General features: G+C 38.5%; 3 protein-coding genes across 5 annotated transcripts; 1 reads left to right on the plus strand and 2 right to left on the minus strand.

Moving 5' to 3' along the window:
* Positions 1 to 1,309: 1,309 nt before the first annotated feature.
* On the minus strand, positions 1,310 to 6,213 carry LOC121863766 (25S rRNA (cytosine(2870)-C(5))-methyltransferase-like). Its single transcript, XM_042362586.1, has 6 exons — positions 4,741 to 6,213; positions 4,286 to 4,385; positions 3,662 to 3,801; positions 2,890 to 3,096; positions 1,672 to 1,784; positions 1,310 to 1,418 (listed from the first exon to the last, which is right to left on the minus strand). The coding sequence occupies exons 1-6, from the start codon at positions 6,211 to 6,213 to the stop codon at positions 1,310 to 1,312; spliced, it is 2,142 nt and encodes a 713-aa protein (XP_042218520.1).
* Positions 6,214 to 13,452: 7,239 nt separating this feature from the next.
* Positions 13,453 to 20,397, minus strand: LOC121867776. Of its 3 annotated transcripts, none has more exons than XM_042367903.1 (6): positions 20,308 to 20,397; positions 17,929 to 19,833; positions 17,122 to 17,263; positions 16,077 to 16,273; positions 15,098 to 15,356; positions 13,453 to 14,837 (listed from the first exon to the last, which is right to left on the minus strand). In XM_042367903.1, the coding sequence occupies exons 2-5, from the start codon at positions 19,051 to 19,053 to the stop codon at positions 15,315 to 15,317; spliced, it is 1,506 nt and encodes a 501-aa protein (XP_042223837.1). In that variant the 5' UTR covers positions 19,054 to 19,833; positions 20,308 to 20,397; the 3' UTR covers positions 13,453 to 14,837; positions 15,098 to 15,314. The 3 variants fall into 3 exon arrangements, with proteins under 3 accessions (XP_042223837.1, XP_042223984.1, XP_042223909.1); XM_042368050.1 differs by having other exon boundaries at positions 20,339 to 20,388; XM_042367975.1 differs by lacking the exon at positions 20,308 to 20,397 and having other exon boundaries at positions 17,929 to 20,107.
* A 351-nt stretch (positions 20,398 to 20,748) lies between these two features.
* Positions 20,749 to 21,882, plus strand: LOC121863818 (39S ribosomal protein L34, mitochondrial-like). The gene is made up of 2 exons (XM_042362721.1): positions 20,749 to 20,929; positions 21,725 to 21,882. The coding sequence occupies exons 1-2, from the start codon at positions 20,749 to 20,751 to the stop codon at positions 21,880 to 21,882; spliced, it is 339 nt and encodes a 112-aa protein (XP_042218655.1).
* Positions 21,883 to 24,143: the final 2,261 nt, after the last annotated feature.

Genomic DNA, 24,143 nt, shown 5'->3' on the forward strand with positions numbered 1-24,143 from the left:
AGTGAAATAAAGTCCTTGAGTACTCCTCCATCAGTGTACCTCACATGACTAAAAACGGATCACCCAAAGAATCTCTACTCCAGATTATTTGACTTAAAAGTTTACCTAACCTATCCTAACTTAACCTAACTTATCCTAACCAAACCTAACCTAACTAAACTTAACCTATTTTAACCCAACCTAACCTAACCTACCCTCACTCCACCAAACATAACTCAACCTAACCTGACCAAAACAATAAAGACCATTAAGGAAATAAATAAAAAAAAGTCACTACCACAAGCAGAAGAAAAGCACCCAGAGACTCCCTTCATCTTGACCATTAAGACTCAGAGCATGTCACTACCCCCTCCTCCCTCCCTGCACAAGAGAGAGTTGTGCGGACAATGGCCTACTTGAAAAAAAAACTGATCACACAAACGAACAATTTGCTTCATTGAAAATGTTAAAAAATTCGAGGATGTTAACACCTACTGCTGTTCCCTATTGGTTTACAAATCAATCAATCACTTACTTGACAATAATTATTTCCAGTTCCGGAATAATCAGAGATACAACTTAAGACACCCAGAGCTACTAAGACCACCCCCAGTGTTCTCCTCTCAGTCCCAGATCTCCATACAATATCATGGTGTGAAGGTGTGGAACAACTTACCCCCACCCATCCGAGCAAAGACTACGCTCCCTTCCTTTAAATCATCTCTTAAAAAAAAATATATTGTTTAAGTATTAATATTTTTGTAATACCCCGGTACCAACTTTTTATACCTGCTTTTATTGTACCACCAAAACCGTTTTATCAGGAATTATCATGTAGATAGATAGAAATTACCATTGTAATAAATATATTTGCCAACTAGACATAATCCTGACAGCTCTGTCCTTTTGTTCCACCTTAACATAACACATGTTGTACTGCTTCTCTCCCTTACTATATTTATGTTTTTCAATTCCACTGTAAATTATGAATCTACTTATAATAAAAAAAAAATAAAAAATAAAAAATAAATAAAATAAAATAAAATAAATAAATATCAAAGTGATAACCGTGGTAACATTCTGATATGTTCTTACTACCACCATATTATGTGTACTATTCCAGATGATAATAAATGTTACGTAATACTTCCTTGAGATAAATGTACAATATATATCAGGTGCCCACAAGAGAGCTCAGGTTCTCAACTGACTCAGCCATGTTAATATTATGATCTTTAATCGACTTTATATCTGTGTTCATCTGGCTAAATAAACTGTTTCAATATCAATATATCCCCCTCACCCTGTCATCCCTCACCCTCCCTCCCTCTCAGTGTGATTCTCCGGGGCTCAGTTTCCTCATTTTGGCGAGAAATATACCCTGGATGTTGTGACGGAAAGAATAGATCCTTCTACAGCTCTTCATAGATTCCCTAAACCTGTGGATTGTGTTTTACTGTTAAGATTTACAAAGAAATTAAATAAAAACATGTTAAATTTATGACAGGAGGTATATTTTTTTTTACTCATAGAAACGAAGAGAAGAGAGATTGGAAAAAAAAAATATTATAAACGGATTTAAGGTAAAGGAATATTATTTAACAGAATCAAGGTAACGGAAGATAATTTAATAGAACTACCAAATGCCAGTCAGACTCGCCTCCAAAACTACCATAAGCCAGTCAGACTCACCTATAATCCTGGTGGGTGACCAAGCCAGCCTTACCGAATGGCAAATCAATGGGCACCAGCATGACGTTCCTCTCAGACAGCGCATAGCTCACCACAGCCTCGTTCTCCTCGACCTGTGGGGGAGAGAGGCGAACAAAAATACTGTAGTCATAGTTTGAGAATGATAATCAGACTACAATCAGTTTCAGAAATGTAGTCAGAATACAATCAGTTTCAGAAATGGAGTCAGAATACAATCAGTTTCAGAAATGTAGTCAGAATACAATCAGTTTCAGAAATGTAGTCAGAATACAATCAGTTTCAGAAATGTAGTCAGAATACAATCAGTTTCAGAAATGGAGTCAGAATACAATCAGTTTCAGAAATGTAGTCAGAATACAATCAGTTTCAGAAATGTAGTCAGAATACAATCAGTTTCAGAAATGTAGTCAGAATACAATCAGTTTCAGAATAATAATCAGAGTACAAAAAGGGGTTTCGGAATAATAATCAGAATTCAATCACGGTTTCGGAATGACGATTAGAAAGTGTAATTAAGTTCATTATTACAAGTAAAGGTACAGTAATTACCATGGGTGCTGATACAAAAATTTAATACTTGGTACAAAGGTGCAGCAATTTCTAGGTGGTGAATGAGGGTGGTAATGAGGCCTGGGTGTGACCGAGGGCTGGGTGTGAGTGAGGGCTGGGTGTGAGTGAGGGCTGGGTGTGAGTGAGGGCTGGGTGTGACCTAGGGTTGGGTGTAAGTGAGGGCTGGGTGTGAGTAGTGAGGGCTGGGTGTGAGTGAAGTGAGCTGAGTGTAAGTGAGGAGGGCTGGGTGTGGTGAGGGCTGGGTGCTGGGTGTAAGTGAGGCTGGGGTGTAAGTGAGGGCTGGGTGTGAGTGAGGGCTGGGTGTAAGTGAGGGCTGGGTGTAAGTGAGGGGCTGGGTGTGAGTGAGGCTGGGTGTGAGTGAGGGCTGAGGTGTGAGTGAGGCTGGGTGTGAGTGAGGGCTGAGAGTGTGAGTGAGGGGCTGGGTGTGAGTGAGGGCTGGGTGTGAGTGAGAGCTGGGTGTGAGTGAGGGCTGGGTGTGAGTGAGGGCTGAGTGTTTGTAAGGGCTGGATCGACTAACGCACTTGATTTAAACAAAGACTGGGTTCGATGACACGATGGATTCAGGCCGAACAAGGGGCGGACTATGAACAAGGGTTTAGTAAAGAGAAGCGCGGCCATAACACTCACCAATACAGAGGTTGTGGAGTACACGAGGTACCCACCAACCTGGAGTGCATCAATAGCGTCAAGAATAAGGACCTTCTGGAGTTTGACGCAGACATCAACCTGCTCAATATCGTTTTGTGGCCAGTCGTCCCTCTCAAAACTTCTGACACACCCGGTACCCGAGGAAGGGGCGTCCACCAGGGCATATCCAAACGACTCTCGCATTCCCTGAAATATTGGACTGGGTTACAAGGCTGTAATGACCCAGGAGTTGCGGCCAGAAAATCGAAGAACTCAGAGGTCTGATCCATGAAATAAAATATCAAATTATAATTCACCAACACATACTGGCAATAATCTAAACAAACTTCACACTCATCTACACACATACATACATGATGGATGATAATAATGGTTGACCCTCATGTAACGAGGATGGCTGGCCCAAGGACCACCTAGGCGTGAATTGTTTAAGGTGTAAAAGCTGTCGCCAATACACCAACCACCCCCTAAGTTAACGAGTTGCATGACCCAGTGTCAAGGAAGAGTCCGAGAAGACCGGACAACTCCCAACTGCACTGGCTAACCATTACCCCGGAATACGATCGGCAAATCGATTAACATCCAGGTTCCCCATTACTGCTGGGTGGACAGAGGCAAATGGCGTAAAGAAACTTGCCCATAGTTTCACCCTGCCGGGGATCGAATCCGGGTCTGCTCGCTTGCGAGGCGAGAATGCTGATCCTTACACCACAGGTCGCCATACACCAATTCACCAACACACACTCATCACCTGTGGAAGCTGTTGAAGATCAATCCGAACAACGATGGCGTTTAGGAAACAGTGGCGATGAATGTTGTTCTGGATGACAGCTTCGTCCTGCATCACTAGCACGTTACTCACCACCATACCCTGCCTCTTCGTAAACATCCCTGCAACATTAACGTTATCATCAACATCCCTGCAACATTAACGTTATCATCAACATCCCTGCAACAGTGTCGTAATTCCATCACACATTTCCCGATGTTCCCAGTGTCCATCTACAGTATTACCTTCTAGATTAAGAGAGAATCAAATAAACCTCAAATATAACCTGTAATAATATATACCAATACAGCCTGGAAGTTACAGTACGGTGGTCTTGTATGCGCCTTCCCATCCAGCTCCCTGGTCCCTGAAAATAGAATTCCAAAATATTGGACCCTGCTAATCTGGGACCCGATAGTCCGGCAGCTTCGAAGGTTCGGGACGATGTCATGGCTCACTTCTAGTGGCTGTTGCCACTATTTTACCTTTAAATATTTATAATTTACCTCTAAATATGCCTCCTAAGAGACTAGCAAGCAGTGGAAGCGGTTGTAATGCGGTAAAACTTAAGCATGTAGTGATGTTATGGTGTGAATGAAAACGAACCAGCAAGAATGGTGTTGTGTCCAGCTGCAGCACAGAGGTCGAGCACTGACGAACCTTTCTCTGGTGCCAGGGCCAACACCGGTAGCATCCCCGACGCTCCCTGCAACAAACACAAAGTAAATAATCAACTAACTTCCACCCATAACAGTGTAGTCATTTATATCAAGTATATCCCATATATAAAGTAAACAGCAAGAACACCGTAAAGTTTAACTATTTTTACATGGCTTATCCTAGTTTAAGGAAGAAAATTAAGTTAGTACAAAGCTGAATTACATTTACTAGGTCTATTCCATAACAAATAGCAATCGAAGCTTATGAGAATTTTAACCACATTTTAGAGTTTAAGTTAAAGAAAAAAATTAACTGGACCCAAGAACATTTTTACTTAAATCTGGTGCTTCCCAAAATCAAAGAAAATCGGGAGTTATTGATTTTAGGACAAATTAACTGACCTGGCAACCGTAGTACATGCAGTAGATTGGGCGTTCTGGAGGAGCTGTGTCATCTGGCGAGGGTAACCTGGGCTGCGTCAACCTTCTGTCCCCATCGAACTCTGGTATCCTAGGATCAGGGTTCGTCTTGGTATACTCAACGTATTTTTTCCAGTTGTAGGTCCTCACTAGATGGGACCATGCAGAAGACCTGGCCGCGGTTATCCAATCACACCAGTCGATGTTTTGTTGAAGCCTATTGTTGAACATCAGCTCCCTAAACCAGCGAAACCTGATCTTCTTTTTAAAATACCTCTGGCGAACATTATAATAATATACACCAATGAGAAACCTGACGAGCTTTCGTGTGACCTGTTTTTTTAAGTACATTTTTTTCTCACTGGCCAATGCACGGAGTTCTTCGTTGGTCAAGCCGGCCTTCTTCAAAAGTGAGTTTAACAGCTTCGACTGTAAGGTGCATCGTGAGTGCTCGCGTGGTTTACCTGTCTGTTTGGCTTCTTTATGTTCCTGTTTGGCTTCTTTATGTTCCTGTTTGGCTTCTTTATGTTCCTGCTTGTCTTCTTTACATGTCTGTTTGTCTTCTTTATGTGTCTGTTTGTCTTTGTCTGTCTGTTTGGCTTCACGTGCCCATTTGGCTTCTTCACGTGCCAGTTTGGCTTTCTTACGTGCCTGTCTGGCTTCTTTACGGGCCTGATTGGCTTCTTTACGTGCCTGATTGGCTTCTTTATGTTCCTGTTTGTCTTCTTTACATTTCTGTTTAGCTTCATTACCTGCCCGTTTGGCTTCTTTACGTGCCTGATTGGTTTCTTTATGTTCCTGTTTGTCTTCTTTACATTTCTGTTTAGCTTCATTACCTGCCCGTTTGGCTTCTTTACGTGCCTGATTGGCTTCTTTATGTTCCTGCTTGTCTTCTTTACATGTCTGTTTGTCTTCTTTATGTGTCTGTTTGTCTTCTATACATGTCTGTTTGTCTTCTTTATGTGTCTGTTTGTCTTCTTTATGTGTCTGTTTGTCTTTGTCTGTCTGTTTGGCTTCTTTACGTACCCGTTTGGCTTCTTCACGTGCCCGTTTGGCTTCTTTACGTGCCCGTTTGGCTTTTTTACGTGCCCGTTTGGCTTTTTTACGTGCCTGTCTGGCTTCTTCACGTGCCTCTATGTCTTCTTGATGTGCCTTTTCGAGAGAGTTACTTGGCTTTATGTCTTTTTTCTGTGAGTCGTTGGACACGTGTGAGTCATCGGACCCGTCAACCAACTTCAAAATTTCTTTCACTAGTTCCGACTGCAAATCCATTACGTGAGATTTCAGGTCTGACTGGGTGAGGATTTTGTCAATCTCTAAGGGATCGTATGATTGTGTGGGACGGTATTGTGCCTCTGTGGTAGGCTGAAACATTCTTGGCTCCTGCGATATCCGGGTGGTACTCTCATCTTCCTTTACTATGGGTTGTGGGGCCTTCTCAAACTCTAACGCCATCTTCTGTGGGATCTGCGTGTTTTTTTTCGTGACGTTGGGACCTTTTTTTTTATATTTCCTTGATGGAAGACCTGGTCGACCCTTGCAATTGTTTATCCCGGTTCTCTTACATTTGTTGAGACCCAGTTGACACTTCCGAAAGTATGCCCCAGTGTCTTTAACTTTTGTGAGACCCCGTCGAATATTCCAAACGCGTATATAGCTTCTGTTAATATTTTTGATCGATCTTCTTGACTTGTAAACTTTTCCTTCGTGACCTTGTTCTGCAATTACTGGCATACGTAAGTACAATGTTTCCTTCTTCCTATGTGAACATCGTGGTGCATCCAGGTGATCCTTCTCAGGGCGTCTGTATGATGATGATGATGATGATGATGATGATGATGATGATGATGATGATGATGATGATGATGATGATGATGATGGTGATGATGAGGGGGAGGAGGAGGGAGGAGGAGGAGGAGGAGGAGGAGGAGGAGGAGGAGGAGGAGGAGGAGGAGGAGGAGGAGGAGGAGGAGGAGGAGGAGGTAGGAGGAGGGGAGGAGGAGAGAGGAGGAGGAGGAGGAGGAGGTGGAGGGGGAGGAGGAGGAGGTGGAGGTGGAGGAGGAGGTGGAGGGGAGGAGGTGGAGGGGGAGGTGGAGGAGGAGGGAGGGGAGGAGGAGGAGGAGCAGGAGCAGGAGCAGGAGGGGGAGGAGGAGCAGGAGCAGGAGGGGGAGGAGGAGGATGAACTCTCTTGATCGCTTGTTTCATTATTTTTGGAATGCGTGAGTGATCTTGGGTCTTCCGCCTGTGTAGCTCTCTGTCTCCACGGTGGCAAGAGCTTGGGGGGTGAGACTGTAGTTTTGCCGAGTACCGGTGGTGAGGTTAGCATTACCCACTCTGGCAATTCATCCGACGAGATCGCCGTCCAGGTTTCAAACTAATAGAACCAGTATTAATACAGTATTAGCTAACTACTGTATTCATAATATACAAACAATTCATAATACATACTGACATACATGATATACAGTAAATCTATGATACATTCCACTTATACATAGCAGCTGTAAAAATCAATACTACTGCATATAATTGGAGGATATTAAATTCCACAGACACACAGACAAGTTAAAAAATATTAAATGGGACTGTGAATAAGTTGAAGGTATTACATTATATTAACCTGAACACGGTATAAAAAAGTGAGAGCTATATCATAATTTATACAAGCATAGAGAGCAGTAAACACCTGTGACTGACCTGTTGTATGGCCCTGATATAGTAAAACACCTGTGACTGACCTGTTGTATGGCCCTGATATAGTAAAACACCTGTCACTGACCTGTTGTATGGCCCTGATATAGTAAAACACCTGTGACTGACCTGTTGTATGGCCCTGATATAGTAAAACACCTGTCACTGACCTGTTGTACGCCCCTGATATAGTAAAACACTTGTCACTGACCTGTTGTATGGCCCTGATATAGTAAAACACCTGTGACTGACCTGTTGTATGGCCCTGATATAGTAAAACACCTGTCACTAACCTGTTGTATGGCCCTGATATAGTAAAACACCTGTCACTGACCTGTGGTGTGTAGAAGCCAGCATGGTAATATACGTTGTCTTCTAAGTTCAGGTTCCTGGGTCTGGCGTAGACAACAATGGCCTTGAAACACCAAGACGCGGCATCTATCATTAACCCAAGACTCCAAAGCATCTGCATTAACTTCTCGCGTTTTACCTGACCATGAAGAAAAATAAATTGAAGAGGGAACAAATACGACAAACATCATGCAATTGATTTCTGTTCTGTTGATAATCTCGGTTTTGTTAACCCCTACCAAACGAACGACAGGTAAATTATTAAAAAAAAATACAGTATCTGGGGAGTTTAGTGCCATTTAATTCCTAGTACATGTATAATATTGAAAAATGTTTAATTCCCCTCCTGCCGACAATGTCCTTGTGTGAATCTAAATCCATTAGGAAAAGAAATTATTGAAGAATATTGATGGAAACCAATTTGATTAGAGAGAGAGACGGAGATAAGGAGAGAGACCCAGAGAGATAAAGAGAGAGAGAGAATCCTTTCGCTCTTCACAGTTTCAATAGTCAGGCAGACTGGTGGTAAGATCCAGTTCCTCCAAAGCTTCAAGGGACCAATAAATCAAACTGTCAGCTCATGTCATCGGTAATGCAGACAGAATGCAGGTATGCTCAACTTGTCTGTTGGTTCCTCATGTCAGCCATCTGTCTGTTGTCAGTTCACCATATCTGTCATCTGTTTGTTGCTGGGCCTGAGAAATGCAAAGCCTTGCCTTTTCTTCACGCATTCAGTGGATGTGACACTGTCTCTTCCTTTGTTGGCAGAGGCAAGAGGACTGTGTGGGAAGTTTGGAAAGCATTTGACGAGGCTACACCAGCATTCTGGGCTTTGGCATCCACTCCTAGTTCTGTTGAGGACCACCTGGGGGTGCTGGAGAGCTTTGTTGCGCTCCTCTATGATCGCGCTAGAAGTGCAGTGGGGGTGAACGAGGCCCGTAAGCAGCTGTTTTCTCAAAAAGGCAGATCTAAGGATGGCCTTCCCCCAACACAAGATGCACTTTTGGAGCATACTAAGAGAGCTGCCTGCCAAGCAGGTTATATCTGGACACAGATGTTGGTAGCTGTTCCCTCGCTTCCATCCCCTGGTGGATGGGGTAGGACGCAAAAAGATGATGGAAGTTGAGAAGTGAAATGGAAAACTCTTTCCGATGCTTCTCACGCCTGCCAGGAACTACTTCGTTGTGGCTGCAAGAAGGGATGCAGGGAGCAATGTAAATGTGTGAAGGCTGCTCTACAGTGTACTGCTCTTTGTCTATGTGGAACCCTGTGACCGTGAATACAGTAGGTCAATCTTGTACAGTAATGCAAAATTATGAATTGATTATTGGCGTTTTTCACCTATTCAACATCCAATTTAAATGTATTCTGTATTTTCTATAACTATAAGTTGACACATTGCAGCCGAGTTGTCCCAATATTTGATTATTAACTGATTTATGCCGAACTGTTAGTCATCTTGTTATTTTTTGCTGTATGTGCAGTTAATCTAAGAACACAACAGTAATGATTTTTTTTACAACTATTACGCCTTTTCCCGTATGAGTGAGGTGAGAAAAGGTTTGAGACTGAACCAGGGTGGCTGGTCAGTCGCACCCGATGATGATAATTTGAGATAAGGCATTCCGGTTGCCTCTTATTTTTTTCTTATTTTTTTTTACCGGGATTAGCCCACCTGGGCACAGGTCACTGACCCACATCAGGGTCTGGGGGCGAAAATGTAATACTAATACTGTACTAATACTAATACTAATACTAATAATAATAATAATAATAATAATAATAATAATAATAATAATAGTAAAATAAAAATAATAATAATAATAATAATAATAATAATAATAATAATAATAATAATAATAATAATAATAATAATAATAAACCATAAGGAAATACAAAAATAAAAATAAAATCAATTGTGGGAAACAATATATTATAAATGTGTTTTCAAAGTAAGAGTAACAATTGAGACTGCAATTGTGTGTAAATGAGGCAAAAAGTCAGATCAGCAACCTGGGACTTGGTCACAATTTTCGTGATGCCATATGGCAGCAGGGTCTACCATTAGACAACACATTATGCTTCCAATATTTTCCCAGGCGGTAGTACCTCCCTGTTTGGGAGCTGCCTACTACCTACTACCTGAGGATTCGAACCTATGAGAGATGTCTGTTTCAGTTTAATGTTGAATTCTGTTGATTAAAATGAATGTTTTTACAGGTTTGTGGTGATTGCTGTTTCAAGTTTATGGTGAATGGTGTTAAAAACAAGTGTTAATGTTATTGAATTTTTGTTGCCTTTGAAAATATTTGCTATTCATAAAGCACAACAGTTTACTTTAACATGATAAAAAACTGACTCATTAGCTCATACAAGATGTTTATTATTTTTCAAAATAAGTAAGATTTAATAGTACTGGTTACTTATATTCTGAATCCAAACTGTTGACGAATCTATGCTTATAAGTAGGGAACTGTATTTAATAATAATCGCAATGAAAAATGGCTGTCACAGCACTCATGGGACAGATCTGAGATGATCCTATAGCCCAAAATGTTGACCCTGCCTTCCTCTAAGCATGTACCAAATTCCATGCTTCTATCATTAAAGTTTAAACCCACAATTCCTTGATATATTTCCCCAACCAGCCTGACGACGACCACTTTTAACATATTGAGGAAGAAGGTCCTGGAGACACAAGTATGGAATACGTATGTGAAACAGGAACAGAGCAATAGTACATCATAGGTAAAGGAAAAACGAGTGTGGAATTAGTCTCCTACCTTGTGGGTGTTGGTAAGTACCGACAGTTGGCGAGGAGCTTCTACACCGTCGAAAAATTTATAGATATTGCGTCCAAATAGATTAAATAATTTGATAGTGATACTGGGTGGGTACTTTATTTCGGCTGCGATTTTGTACATACTCTGCTTGCCCAGAAACCTGAAATAATATAAAAAGTGAATGTGGGCGGGTTTGAGAACTGGGGTGGAGATTCTTCAGCTGATATTGTAATAATAATAATAATAAAAGAATACACACGACATAACTTACTCATAATGTACCAGAAAACTTAACTGGAAAAAAATAGGGTTAACTTAAATGTGTTGTGACTGGAAAAGGTGAAAAATACAATTGAAACATTATTAAAAATAGTTAGATGAAAAAAAAGATGGAGGGAGGGAAAACAACTTAATATCCTTGAAGTTGTATATAAATATAGAGAGCGAGGATAATAATGAAAGCAAAATAATGAAAAGTGAACTACAGACGTTCTAATTATTTTCATTACTGGTCTCCACCCGGGCTAATAAAACATTTCTATCTTCAAATAACACAAAAGAAGAGGAATTTCCTAATAAAAATACCCCATGGGCATTCTTAGAGATGATTCCCATAAGTAGAAAGGATTATATCGTACTCAAATAGGAAAAAACTTACCGATCAGGTTTAGAATGTTTCATGGTGATCCACTCTGTCCTGTCACTCAACTCTCAATATGGCGGACCACCATTATGACACACCAACCATTATAATTTAACACAAAAAAGATCCAGCCTAATTTTATCTTTGAATTTAAGTTGGTTTGTATGTATATGAATAAATAATGGTACAGTACAGTATTGGGGTAAAAAGGTAAAAAGTTGAGAGTTGCTCCTATACAAAGTCAACCCCAGAAGCCAGTTAATAAACAAATTTATTTTTCTTTATTTTGTATTAGCTTTTTTATAAGTTTATATTTCATAACGATGTGTTTTCTCGATCTTGCATGTACTGTACATACGGTACCCAAAGACTATCTTAGAATAGTAACAGTACCTAAATTCTTGATTTTCTGCTCATTTGAAATGTTAGTAATATAGTGTATACTGTAGTATGATTGTGCTTAATACAGCATAAACCAACTACAGTACAGTATACTATATAGTTTAAGAAATTTATATCATTGTTACCTTATTGTTGAATTTCCTGTTGTCACCCAAAGATTACAATGATTCCAGTGTTGATTCTTAACACAATTAATTTTAACTCTGGTAATAAGAAATGCCTGACAAATTTAATCTTTAAATGTGGTGAAGTGAATATCATCTAAGGTGTGGGTCTGTAAAATATGTGAGAGAAGACTTTTAAATGCAGAATTAATAATTACTACTGTATATGTTTCCGAGTTATGTGTAATTTTTCAAAATTATCTTCATGGGGTGATTTAAGTCAGGTTAGTCTGTTAGATTGTTAGGTTAGGTTAGACTTAAGTTAGGTAAATATTATGTAAGGTTAGATTGATAGTGTCAGGTATGGTTAGGTTACATTAAGTTATGTAAGGTTAGGTTAGAATCAATTAAGTAAGGTTAGGTTAGATTAAGTTAGCATTAGTGATTCATATTAATGTGAAATAAACTGGGGTGGCTATTCTTCAGGTGATCCATTAATTCTTCAACTCTAAGCTCACATTCCTTACCTTAATATTTCCCAAACTCTAGACTGTTTTCTTTCTTCGCTACCATTTTAACATACCATTATTCCCTCCCTATATTTAAACTCCCTTACCTTCATCGGTAGTTCATTTTCCATCTCAATTTTATCTTTTATTTGGTTTTACTTGTGTCTAGTCTTAACAAGATCCACTGGGACAAATTTATTTTCTAAGTACCAGTTTTAATTGTTATTGAAGGAGGGATTTTTTGTCTGCATGTATGTATTTGTTGCACTGATAATCTTGGGCTATTAAAAATCATGGTAGGCATATTTTGTGTTGATTTAATGTATTTGATAAAGCTACCATTAAATGTAACTACATACAGTCAAACATGATAATGTCTCTTGGTTAATTAAAGGAATTCTTATTTTGGGAAATTAAACTAATCTCTTTATTATATTGTATGGTGGTGATGATGGTGGTGATCAGGCCCGGATTATGGTGAGGGCGTACCGAGCGCACGCCCAGGGCCCCCCACATCTAGGGCCCGCCCACAACATTGTAAAAAATGTTTTAAAAACCCTAACCACAGAGTAATAAACAAGTGGAACAGATTGCCTAACACTCGCTGTGCACCACTTACAGTAACTCCACCCGGCCGCCACAAATATTTCCTACTAAAACTCATGTTTGGTGAACTGATTTAGCTTATTTAACACAGAGATTATAATAAAAAGGTTGTATAAATAAGTGAACACCACACCACACAACTGGCCGCATGATGTTGGTGGCGCCACTGGCATGCCGATCAGTTTGTTTACCGTACAACAGCTGATGCAAGTGCCGGATTGTAGGTCCAGCGTGAGATAGGGTAGTATGTATTCTACTATCATGACACTATGATATGTGCTGTGTAACCCATTACCGGGTAATGCTTACAATCAGCATTTCCAAATGTAGAAACGGTTTTGAGGATATATCTGGTGTTAATGGTCTCCAATTCTACCGGGGAGAGTTCCTTCTCAAAAATGAAACTGATCAAAAACAGGCTGTGGACCACGATGTGCCAGGAGAGACTCAACAATCTGATGCTATTAAGCACCGAGTCAGACATTTCAAGAGAACATCCATTTGACAATGTGATATGCTTAATTGCTACAAAAATATCACGAAAAGTGCATTTGTAAATTAATGTATACGCTTTCTATGAATGGAATAAATAATTTGTAAATGTGTCATTATTACTAATTTTATTGTTTCTATTGACCTTGGATATTGCCTATACTTATTTTCAGTTGTCAGCAGGGGGCCCCCCCACTGCTAGGTGTCGCCCAGGGCCCCCCAACCCCTTAATCTGGCACTGGTGATGATGATGATGATGATGATGATGATGATGATGATGATGATGATGATGGTGATGGTGGTGGTGATGATGGTGATGACAATAATGTGTCCTCACATAAAATAAAGATAAATGGATAAATTAATTTCATAAAAAATAATGGCAATGGGTGGGATATGTTCTGGCGAAACTTTGCGTTAAATAATACTCATTCTATACATGTCAACGTCAGAGTTTTTTAACAAAAAGACATTCTCTACACATCTTAAAATTGTATGTAAATTAACAAGACATTCTACATGTTAATAATTTTATACAACTTTAAACAAAAAATATAACTCGACAATGATAATTAAACTTTACAGTGATATCAAACCTGGCAGTCTAAGAACAAGATTAAAGAAAGCAAGGATTTCCAGCAGTTGAATTTGACCTCTGCCTGAAAACCACTGCATAAATAACTCTTCTTAAGGAAAATAAGAAGAGTATTGCACCTCTCTATGTTCCAATTTAAACTTTATAAAGTAAAACAACTGAGAAACATCAAAATGAGAAAAATTACATACAAATTATGAAATAAACTGCTGTAAAGACAAGTAATGCTTAAAAAGAAAATCCCCAAGCAGAAATCACATTAAATTAGAATAAATTATGTTTTCTCTTTTAACTGTAGCCAACTGAGGTATATGCTGGGCTTTTTTAGCATTATTCTAACAGGAACGACACCATTATAATATAACAGCATGTGTCTTTATAAGGATAAGGGATCTAATTGATCAAAAATGATATAATGAAACTGACAACTGAAGCAACTTTATGTGAGTACCAACATATATAATACTTGAACTGTGTTTGTTTTATTATGAAAATGTAAATTCCTTTGAGCTATAGCCATCTCCTTAGACCTTTCCAGCACAATATCACTTAGCACTCAATCAACTCGACTGCTTGGTGATCTCAGCATCCAGGCTGGTGGGTTGCGTAGGGAGGGTAATCACACATCTGGAAAGATGGTGACTTCCTTCTTGCTTACTCTGCCATGATGAGAACACAGGAGATGGCTGGTGGAGTGCTCAGGGAGGGAAATCACACATCTGGTAAAATGGTGATGACTTTCTTGTATACTCTGCCATGATGAGAACACTAGGAATGGTTGATAAGTACTGTAGGTTGTCCTGGCTGTCCCCAATACTCTTTGATATACCTCCATGTGATGTGCTTACTGGGTCAGTGTCACAGTCCAGATAATGTGAAAAATCTTGTAAATTTCTTTGTTCCCTGAAAATGAATGAATATATTACAACTGAGGGAGATACTGGTGACTGTAGATTTATATAATCAAAGGTTAAAAGTATTTCAACAATATACTGTACTTGTAGATTGTTTTGGTCACAGATCAGTCTTGAAAGTCTGCTGTAAAACCTCAAGATTTGACAGTACAGTATTCAGCATGGATGACATTGCATTATAAAATTAATGTTATGAAATTGTTCTTTGATTTTTAACATAATACTGTACTCACAGTGTTCATGAACTACCTGCTATAGTTGGTGATGAAATGCTTAGTTGGACCGAAGTGGTGTGCTATACTCGGACCAGCCACTAAAGCAGTACACTTGATGGGTAAGGGAGAAGTACTGTAACTTCCCGCATGCCTCTCAAAGATTTCAGAAAAAAGGCCAATCAAAGCCAAGTCTAATTATCCTCCACAGGACTCATCCCACTTCAACTGGGTGACATGGAGTCAACTGTGTCTTAGACATTTTTGTGTTTTTGACACTGGGGACACTTATTAATCTGAGGGAAACAAAGTAATAAATTTCAGGCCATCAAGAAAATATAATTGTCTGTATAAACACATGTAAAAATTGAGAAAGTTTAAGTCCAGACAGATCAGTTAAGAGGTGGCACAAAATAAATTCCATTACAGAAACTCCATCAGATGTTTAACTGTCGTACATTCATGTTCTATAAATATATCTGTCTTTCAAATACAATTGACATGTAAAGGGGTTCAGGAAATATTAACCCCATTTACTATAGGGATGCCGTTAATTAGTATTTTATTTGGACAGTACTGCACTAGGGAACATGAGCATAATACAGTATACTGTACTGTGATGAATCTGCTATAATGTTGTAAAATATAAAGTGATGATAAGATTTCATTAGACAAGATTCACAAATGACCATATAAGAATTAAGTCACTACTAACTCTTAAATCTGAGTTAAACCAAAGGACTCTCCTGGAAATAAGCACAGGTCTGGCATAATCTCTCGGCAATCCTTGGTCAAGTTCCTTTACTGTTTATTATAGGAAATTTTATACTGTACTGGGTACTTCCATGGTCTACAGGCACCGTATACCTACATTATCTATATTCAGGCTAAACTGTATACCACATAGTTTATATGCATGCTACCCAACTGTAAACCAACACAAAAATTTTACTGAATAAATACAGTACAGTAACATTGTTGTTATTATTATTAAATATAATTATTTTTTATCTTACCCATTCAGTAACATCCCTGGTGATGCTCATCCAGTAGTAGGTCTGACTCACTCTCTTCTGTGTCCGAGTCAGCCCCAGGTGACCCCCAGAGTCAGGGTCACTGTGGCACTCACCGAGAACCTTTTCCCGTATGTCTTGCTGAAAGATGACAAGTCGTTTTTCTGTCTGTTTGAGGCTGACGTAGTATAGCGTTTTACCTGGAGGAAAGGGAATCATGCTTCAATGAAATGTTAAAAATTAATTCAATCATGTGGCATATCTGTAGGAATGTCATATGTACGGTAAGTCAGATGTTGCAGGTAGGAGTATTGTTATCTTGTATTTAGTGAGGATATGCACCCACACACACTACTACTACATCCACCCACACACACACACACATACCACTCTACATTAATACTACCACACACACAAGTACACATACACTACTACTACACACACTAGAACACACACCTATTGCTACTACATACATACATACATACATACATACATACATACATACATACATACATACATACATACATACATACATACATACATACACACACACACACACACACACACACACTGTACAATAGGTAGCCACATGTCATGGAGTACAGCAGGCCACTAAACAACTTTTACTCAAGAGTGCAGTTTAAATAAACATGATATTTTGCCATGAATCACTAAATTTGTGAATGTGGATCTGACAAGCCAGCTATCAGCAGAGAGAAGCTGTTTCATCATGAAGTTCATTTAAAAGCAAAATGGACTGACCTAACCTAACCTACTGTAATCCATCTTATCTAAAATAAATTATATTCTAGGATCAATAGGTCAGGTAGTTAAGGTTTGGTTGGTTTGCATCATTATTCAAAGACGTTATAACAAATTAGTTTACTGTATCTGTATTGAAGGTCTCATAGGAACCTTCACTTATTTCACATGATGATTAAATGCACTAACCTAACTTAACCTCCCCCCAAGTAGCATTAGGGTGTTCATATAAGTGGGAGTTCCAATTTTTCACGAGCTCAATTAATACTTATCAACTATATCTCACCATCATCAGATAACTGGAACTTCACGCAAAATCGAATAAAGTTCTGTTTCTCATGATAGTTCATCTTGAGTACAGGTAGTGTGCCAGTCTTCAGGTATGCCTCAACCTGCTTCAAGCGCTCATTAGCATCAATCCGGGACACCTGCAAGAAAACAAATACAGTATCAGTTAGAGTGAAACACAATACTGTACTGTACATTCTGAGCTGAATAAAATTGTCTAGCATTGGCCAAATAAAACATTAAAAACAGTGTCCCTGTAGTGAAGGGCTTCATATTATATTTTACATTATATATACATTAAGAGTACAGTAGTCCATCACCAACAGGATACACACCCATACCAACTTTACTCTAAAACACATCTGATGAATATTACAAATCCCGGTTTAATTCATTTGATGATTAAACACCTAACCTAAACCCCCCAGTTCAATATTAGGATGTTTAATCATCAGGTGTAATAGGCAGGGGGTTCCCAATCTTCAATAGATCCATGAAGCGTAGGTGAAGATTGTAAAAAAAAATCCCAATACAAAAAGAGGTGACCCTTATCTTAATCTTTATCAAAATCTTTGGAGCACCTGAAAATTTGCACCCTCTTCCTCACCATGATTATTTCACCTGAAGATTCACCCCAGCATACCATTATATTAGCCTAACCTAACCTAACTTGACCTCCTCAATGTAGCATTAGAGTGGTTAATCTTCAGGTGAAATAAGCTGGGGGGCAAATCTTTAGATGATATAAACTGGGTGAAAAATCTTCATATGTTCAAAATCTTTTTAAGACGATAAGATACTTCACCTTGTTGTCATGAGAGTTGTCCTCCACAGTGACGTAAGTATTGTGTTGGTCGTGGCTCACTTCCTCGTCACATCCTCGAGCCAAAACACCGTACAAAACTCCAAGTCTCGGTATCAACAAAGGCAGGAGATCAAGTGTTGACTGTCTTGATAAATGGCTCGGCAACATGACGGCTAAGAAAGTTTTGGCCAGCAAAGGAAATTCACAAGCAAATTCTAAGACAATTTTCTCCCATTCCAAGTATTCTACATCTGAACAATCCTTTTTCCTTAAAACACTTATCTGTCCAAGTTCTCTGTTTAAAAGAGTATCACCTGCCTTTGACAATTTAGATACCAAGACTTCTTCAATAACATCATGGATCGGGCCAAAATTCATTAAACATTTCACAAGTTCTTTTCTTGATTGTAATCGTAAAATGGAAGTAATTTTCTCACATTCGCTGGTGGTCATCTGGTCGCTGTCTGGCTGTTGGCAGTGTAAGAGTTGGGATAAACACTTAATGGCTTTTCCCTCTTCAACAACACTTTCCAACTTTATTTTTTTGGCTGTGGCTTCTGTCTCTTGGTATAACTCTTGTGAATATGTATGATCTGAATCCGAAATGTGTGTTGGTCCAGGTTCTGAGGTCTTTGGAACCTTATAGTTTAAAGGTAACAAACTGATGTCCTTCTTCGGCAGAACTTGAGCGAGAGGGATCGGGAAGTTTTCTGGTGTGGACACATCTGTTTTAATTTGTTGTTTAGTGGAAAATGGTGCCTTAAAGAATTGCACTTTCACACACTTGCTGTTTTGTACTGTACCTGCAGGGTTGCTCTCATTGTCTTTATCTTGTGTGTATTTGTTACTAGTCTGGGAAAAACACTTGTTGTCTAACAGATGAAGATTATTCTGACAAGTTTCCCGGAACTCAGAAACATAATCATCAATACTTAACAGTCGTCTCTCACATTTATTACACATAACACCTTTGATGACTTTCACTTCACCATATTTAAAGATTAAATTTGACAGGTTTTTCTTCCTGCCAGAGATAGAATTAATTTTCCTCCAAGAATCAACAGAGGGAGAAGTTGTTTTACAAATTACACATATAAGTTTGATGGGTTCCTGTGGCATTGTCATCTTGTCTTATAGAGTATTACTGCATATTACTTTATCCTTTCCTCTTATCATCTTCACCACCGATCGGCTCGTTAGCCGCTTGGGTGATTGGCACTGTTTGCAAGTACTGGGCATGCAGTGGCTCCTGACTGTTTCTGTACCTGTGCCTGTGTTGGTTAAATCTGGTCTTGAAGGAGCTCTCACTTGGTGCCGTCACAAATCTCTCTGGCAAATTGTTCCAAGAGTTTATAATTCTCACTCAAAAAAAGTATGCCATGACAGTTTCCTGAATGTGTGGCTTCTTCAGCCATGAGCTGTGATCCCTCCAAGGGCGGGGCGTCCGCCAGCTTCAGATATGAACACTCGACTGAGTTATATCCTCGGAGGTGTTTATAGATTTTTATAAGTCATCCCTTGCTCGTCTAAAAGCTGGGCAACTACAGGCCTTCTCATCTCTCGAGTAACTAAGGTGCCAGTAGTGCAGGCACCAGTCTTGTGGCCCTCCTTATTACAACTGAATGACTCTTACACACAACAGAGGAGATAAAACTATCCAGCCAAGTAACAGTGCATCAGTAAAGCCTTCATGTAAACTGCATATACAATAAATGAAAGCCTAAGAATTTGAGAGAGGCCATCACATCTTCTAAGGGAGAGGAGTGTATGTCTTTAGCCCAGTGTGTTTCCTTATCTTGTCTCCTGATTAAATTATGTTAAATTCATTTATTTATAAACTTTTTTCCTTTCAGATGACAGTAGGTCATGGAGCCTTTGGTTGCATTATGCCGATTAACACCCAATCTGAGGAGAGGACTGTAGATTAGTAAAACACTTATCATTTTAAGGATCACCTGAAGATTCTCTATCCCAACATATTTCACCTTCAGATTAAACACCCTGATTCTACTTTAAGGGTTAGGTTAGGTTAGATTAGATTAGCATTAGGGTGGTTAATCTTCATGTAGAATTAACTAGATGAAAATAAAATACTGTAACATCATCCAAAATAAACATAGAGGTATATCATCTAATACTCCTGTTGACTGAATAAATTAATAAATAAAATCATAAAAAAATAAATCAATATATTATTTTTTTTTCCAATGTTTTTATTTTATTATAAAGTTAATTTCCTATGAATACCGGTAACAATAATGATTATTATGATGATTATTATTTCTATTGTTATTATTATTATAATTTAGCCCCCCCCCCCTAAGCCATTTTCAATTAATTTCTCGGACTATTCTTACATAAACCAACATACAAACCCACCAATGTGTTTAAACTTTCAATATATATGTACATTATTAACTCCTGGGATGATGTTACAGAAGGAAACACTATGACACCCATGGCTCCTCCAGCTGGTGGGAGTTAACTTAACCACATTATTTATTTCATTAACCAATTCCTATTGAGATATTACGCGTAAATAATAACATAAATAAGATACTAATAAATTATATGTATTTTTAAAGCTATAAAAATATAAATTATTTGTTAAGTAAGAAATAATTCCTTTATATTTAATATGAGTTTAAGATTTTTCACTAATAGCTCTTATAAATATATTACGAGTAAATTATAAAATATTTGTTTTTAATTTTACGTATTTTTAACTAGAAATACAGGCGAAATAATTATCATATAGGGTAAAAAGGTTAATAATAATCTTTGGTGGAGATAACACGGGAGAGAGACAGTTACTCCAAGATGTCCTCATTATTATCTATGTTAAGGGTGCCATCGGTGTCTGGTGTGATGTTAGGATCGTGGAGGACATTATTCACACGCCCACAGGTACCCCACGCCCTCACCACCACGCCCACACCTGTGTTTGGCCTCACCGGGTCCTCCTCCCAGGGCTTGTTAGCTCTTCCTCTACCATCTTCAGGTAAGTCTGGCAGGAAGGTATATAGGTTAATTAATAATAGTGTACCGTTACTTTGGTCTTTTTATATTAGTGCACCTTTCTGTGTTATTTAATGGAGATAGGTCTTAACCCCTTCACTACGGGAGGTTACCCTAAGCTGAATGAACTCCTCTGGCTGTAGTCTGAATAAAATAACAAGCTCGTGACAGATGGTGAAAGGGTTAAGTTTCTCACCAAAATTAGCTGAAATTATTTTGATGTGTTTTTGTTTAGGTCGAACTCGTCAGATTGGCGACGTTTCTTCTATGGCATTTCCACAGCAAATTAATAATAACCGATGTATGGGATGTGTTTACCTTAAAAAATTTTTATTCTTCATCTTACCCCTGTACACAGGTCGCTGTACACAGGTCGCTCTTTGTCCAAGTTAGCGTGTCGACCGTGATGTCTCTGCTTAAGTTAGGTTAGGTCTTAAAATCATTCTGGAGATGAAGCCTATGTTTTTCCGATGGTTTTTCATGTGTTTTAACTGCTTTTGATATTGATTTTTGTAGGAAATTGCTCATTTTGGCTGTTAGCGGTGAGGGGGGGGGGCTATCTAAAAAACGAGTGATTTCCTACGAAAATCAATATCAAAAGCAGTTAAAACACATGAAAAACCATCGGAAAAACCTAGGCTTCATCTCCAGAATGATTATGGTACGAAACTTAACCTTTACCCACCGTTATATTTCTCGGTGTTAGAAATATGTTTTTCCGATTGTGACCTTATTAACTTATTTGTTTCTAGTGATTTATGGTAAAACTATTCCACAGGTGTGATTGGTCGAACTAATGTGAGGAACCACTTCCCCCGGCCTAGTGAGAAGAGGCGCATCTCTCGTCACGGTTGGAAGGTCCGCATGTCCACACCAGCCGGCCGGAAAATTCTGATGAGAAGATTACTGAAGGGCAGACACATCCTTAGCCATTAATGAACAGTCTCGGTCATGGAGAACAAATATGGGAAGCTTAAATAAGGTACATTTATTGATTTAAGTTCAGAATATTTAACTTTTGATAGAGGAATGTTACATACACTGAAACTTCTATTTAATGGAGTACAGTATATGAGAGAGTGCAGTCCACTATATTGAGGTCCATTAAAAAAAACAAACATGTTACAGACTATATTGGAGAGTACAGTCCATTATCTCGAGTTCCATTAGATATGAGACTTCCACGTAACGGATTATATACAGTATACAGTACTGTATACCTGTTAGATTGGTGTCTGGTCAATGGAGGTTTTACTGTTTTTATTTCCTCTGTGGGTGTTAAGGCTTATACAGTTTAAAACATTAAACTTATATATCACTATTAGCACTTGTCATTTATTTAACAAGGCATTATTATACAAGTTTATTATACATCATTGCCTAGTGAAGCTTGTTTTGTACCTGTTCAGTTCATTAAAGATCCAATATTTTAAAAGCTAACTTGAATCACAGTGTTAACTATGGAGGTGGGAAGCTCACGCGCTGTGTTGTGTAAAAATATCTTTCTTGTTGGTTGGAGAAGAAGCTTTATGAGTCGAGACAGGAAGGGAAAATTTATCTGCAGTTGTTGTGTGTTCTGCATTGCATAGATAATTATATGTATAAATTATTACATTTCTGAATTAATCCCATGTGTAGCTAAAAGATTCATGTTCATATGTGAGTAAAGTACAGTATATATTTTTTTTTAGGGTGTACAGTGTAATAAATGAATACAAATTATTTATATGTCTTTGCTTTTAATACACATATTCTATGCTTGTAGCAAAAGAACTGTGGTGTGTACAGTATGAAGTGTTAGTGGTGTGTGGGGGAGTGTGTATGAAATGTTCGTGATATACTGCACACTGTCATACATTCAGGCAGTGGTGGAGTGAACACATCACATATCATCATTACACAGTACAGTATTCATCAGCAGACGGTTGGGCAACCAGATACTAGCTGCTGTCTATTTGCAAAATTGTGTAGGAGTGTTGTAGAAGTGATGCTGGCAAGAGGCTGACTCCTACCTGCTTCTGCTTACCCTTTGATATCTGCTGTCCTACTTGCTACAGAGATATGCTGAGGTATAAATCGACAATGGGAGTGCGCAGTGTTGAGTGATTATGGGTGTAAACTTACTGCCGAGAGATGATTTTGGGTTGTACAGAGTGAAAAGAGGAGCCACGTGGAAATCTTGGAGCTGTGTAGTCAATGGGGGGAACAGCTGCTAGAGAGAATAATTGTCAGTAAATTATGGAAGAATATGTCCTGCTCTTTAAACGTAATTGGCAGCTAAGGTTTCCCCATTTCCTTCCCATATACCGTATTTAAGAATGGAAGGCAATGAACATGAGAATTCCTTTGATGATGACTGCTGTCCCTTCAGCTAAGTTTCACACACAGATAATGGATATTTTTTTAAGGGTTAATCCCTCCATCTTTCACCAAATGGGATTTTTTTTAGGTTAAATAAAAATCCACATTTAAAGTTAGCTCGTGTATTATTAAAACTTATTTTTTCAAGAATTTTCAAATACAATTTCATTTGCAACACTAGACACTTCTGAACTATTGTATGATACAAGGTAAAGTGAAAATGATATTGACAAAACTACCATCAGTGCCTCAGTCCACACACACATATACACATAAACACACACCACACCACACACACACACACACACACACACACACACACACACACACTCACACACACACTCACACACACAATATCAAACTCTGATGTAATAATGTAATGTTCACTCATCCATTGTTTGGTGTGTAATACATTATTTATTTATTTTAGACAGTTATTGTTGGTGAAGTTACATAATTCTCGGCACTGCATTTATAGGTTAAAGCAAGCATGGTTGTGGTGTTGATTAAACCACCATTGATTACATTCATCAATACAGGAGAAAGTACTGTAACTAGTTCTTCAGTACTGTACTGTATATGTATAAGCTGTACATAAGCCATCTTAATTATATGCCTTGACAATTTTTATAATTACCTTTTTTGTTATTTGTATGTAATTTATTGAATTGGATATACATGTTACAGTCTTTAAATACCTTAATGATTTTGTTGAGGTAAATGTATGTAACAACAAAATATAGATACAGTACTGTAATTCTTAATGGTGTAAAAATGAGAGAACATCCATTGGACTCTGAAGCATCAAGAATGATTTAATCCTTTACAAGTTACAC

Source organism: Homarus americanus, unplaced genomic scaffold (assembly GCF_018991925.1).
Source record: "Homarus americanus isolate GMGI-L3 unplaced genomic scaffold, GMGI_Hamer_2.0 scaffold51859, whole genome shotgun sequence".
NCBI lineage: Eukaryota > Metazoa > Arthropoda > Malacostraca > Decapoda > Nephropidae > Homarus > Homarus americanus.

Coding starts and splice junctions, on each gene's coding strand:
- LOC121867776 (XM_042367903.1), bottom strand. CDS start 19,053: ATGACAATGCCACAGGAACCCATCAAACTTATATGTGTAATTTGTAAA. Junction 16,274..17,121: donor GTTCCAGTTATCTGATGATG/GTGAGATATAGT, acceptor CCTTTCCTCCAG/GTAAAACGCTATACTACGTC. Junction 15,357..16,076: donor CCAGGGATGTTACTGAATGG/GTAAGATAAAAA, acceptor TGTTTCCCTCAG/ATTAATAAGTGTCCCCAGTG.
- LOC121863766 (XM_042362586.1), bottom strand. CDS start 6,213: ATGGCGTTAGAGTTTGAGAAGGCCCCACAACCCATAGTAAAGGAAGAT. Junction 3,802..4,285: donor ACACAACACCATTCTTGCTG/GTTCGTTTTCAT, acceptor TTAATGTTGCAG/GGATGTTTACGAAGAGGCAG. Junction 1,785..2,889: donor ACTCCACAACCTCTGTATTG/GTGAGTGTTATG, acceptor TCTCCCCCACAG/GTCGAGGAGAACGAGGCTGT.
- LOC121863818 (XM_042362721.1), top strand. CDS start 20,749: ATGTCCTCATTATTATCTATGTTAAGGGTGCCATCGGTGTCTGGTGTG. Junction 20,930..21,724: donor TCTTCCTCTACCATCTTCAG/GTAAGTCTGGCA, acceptor ACTATTCCACAG/GTGTGATTGGTCGAACTAAT.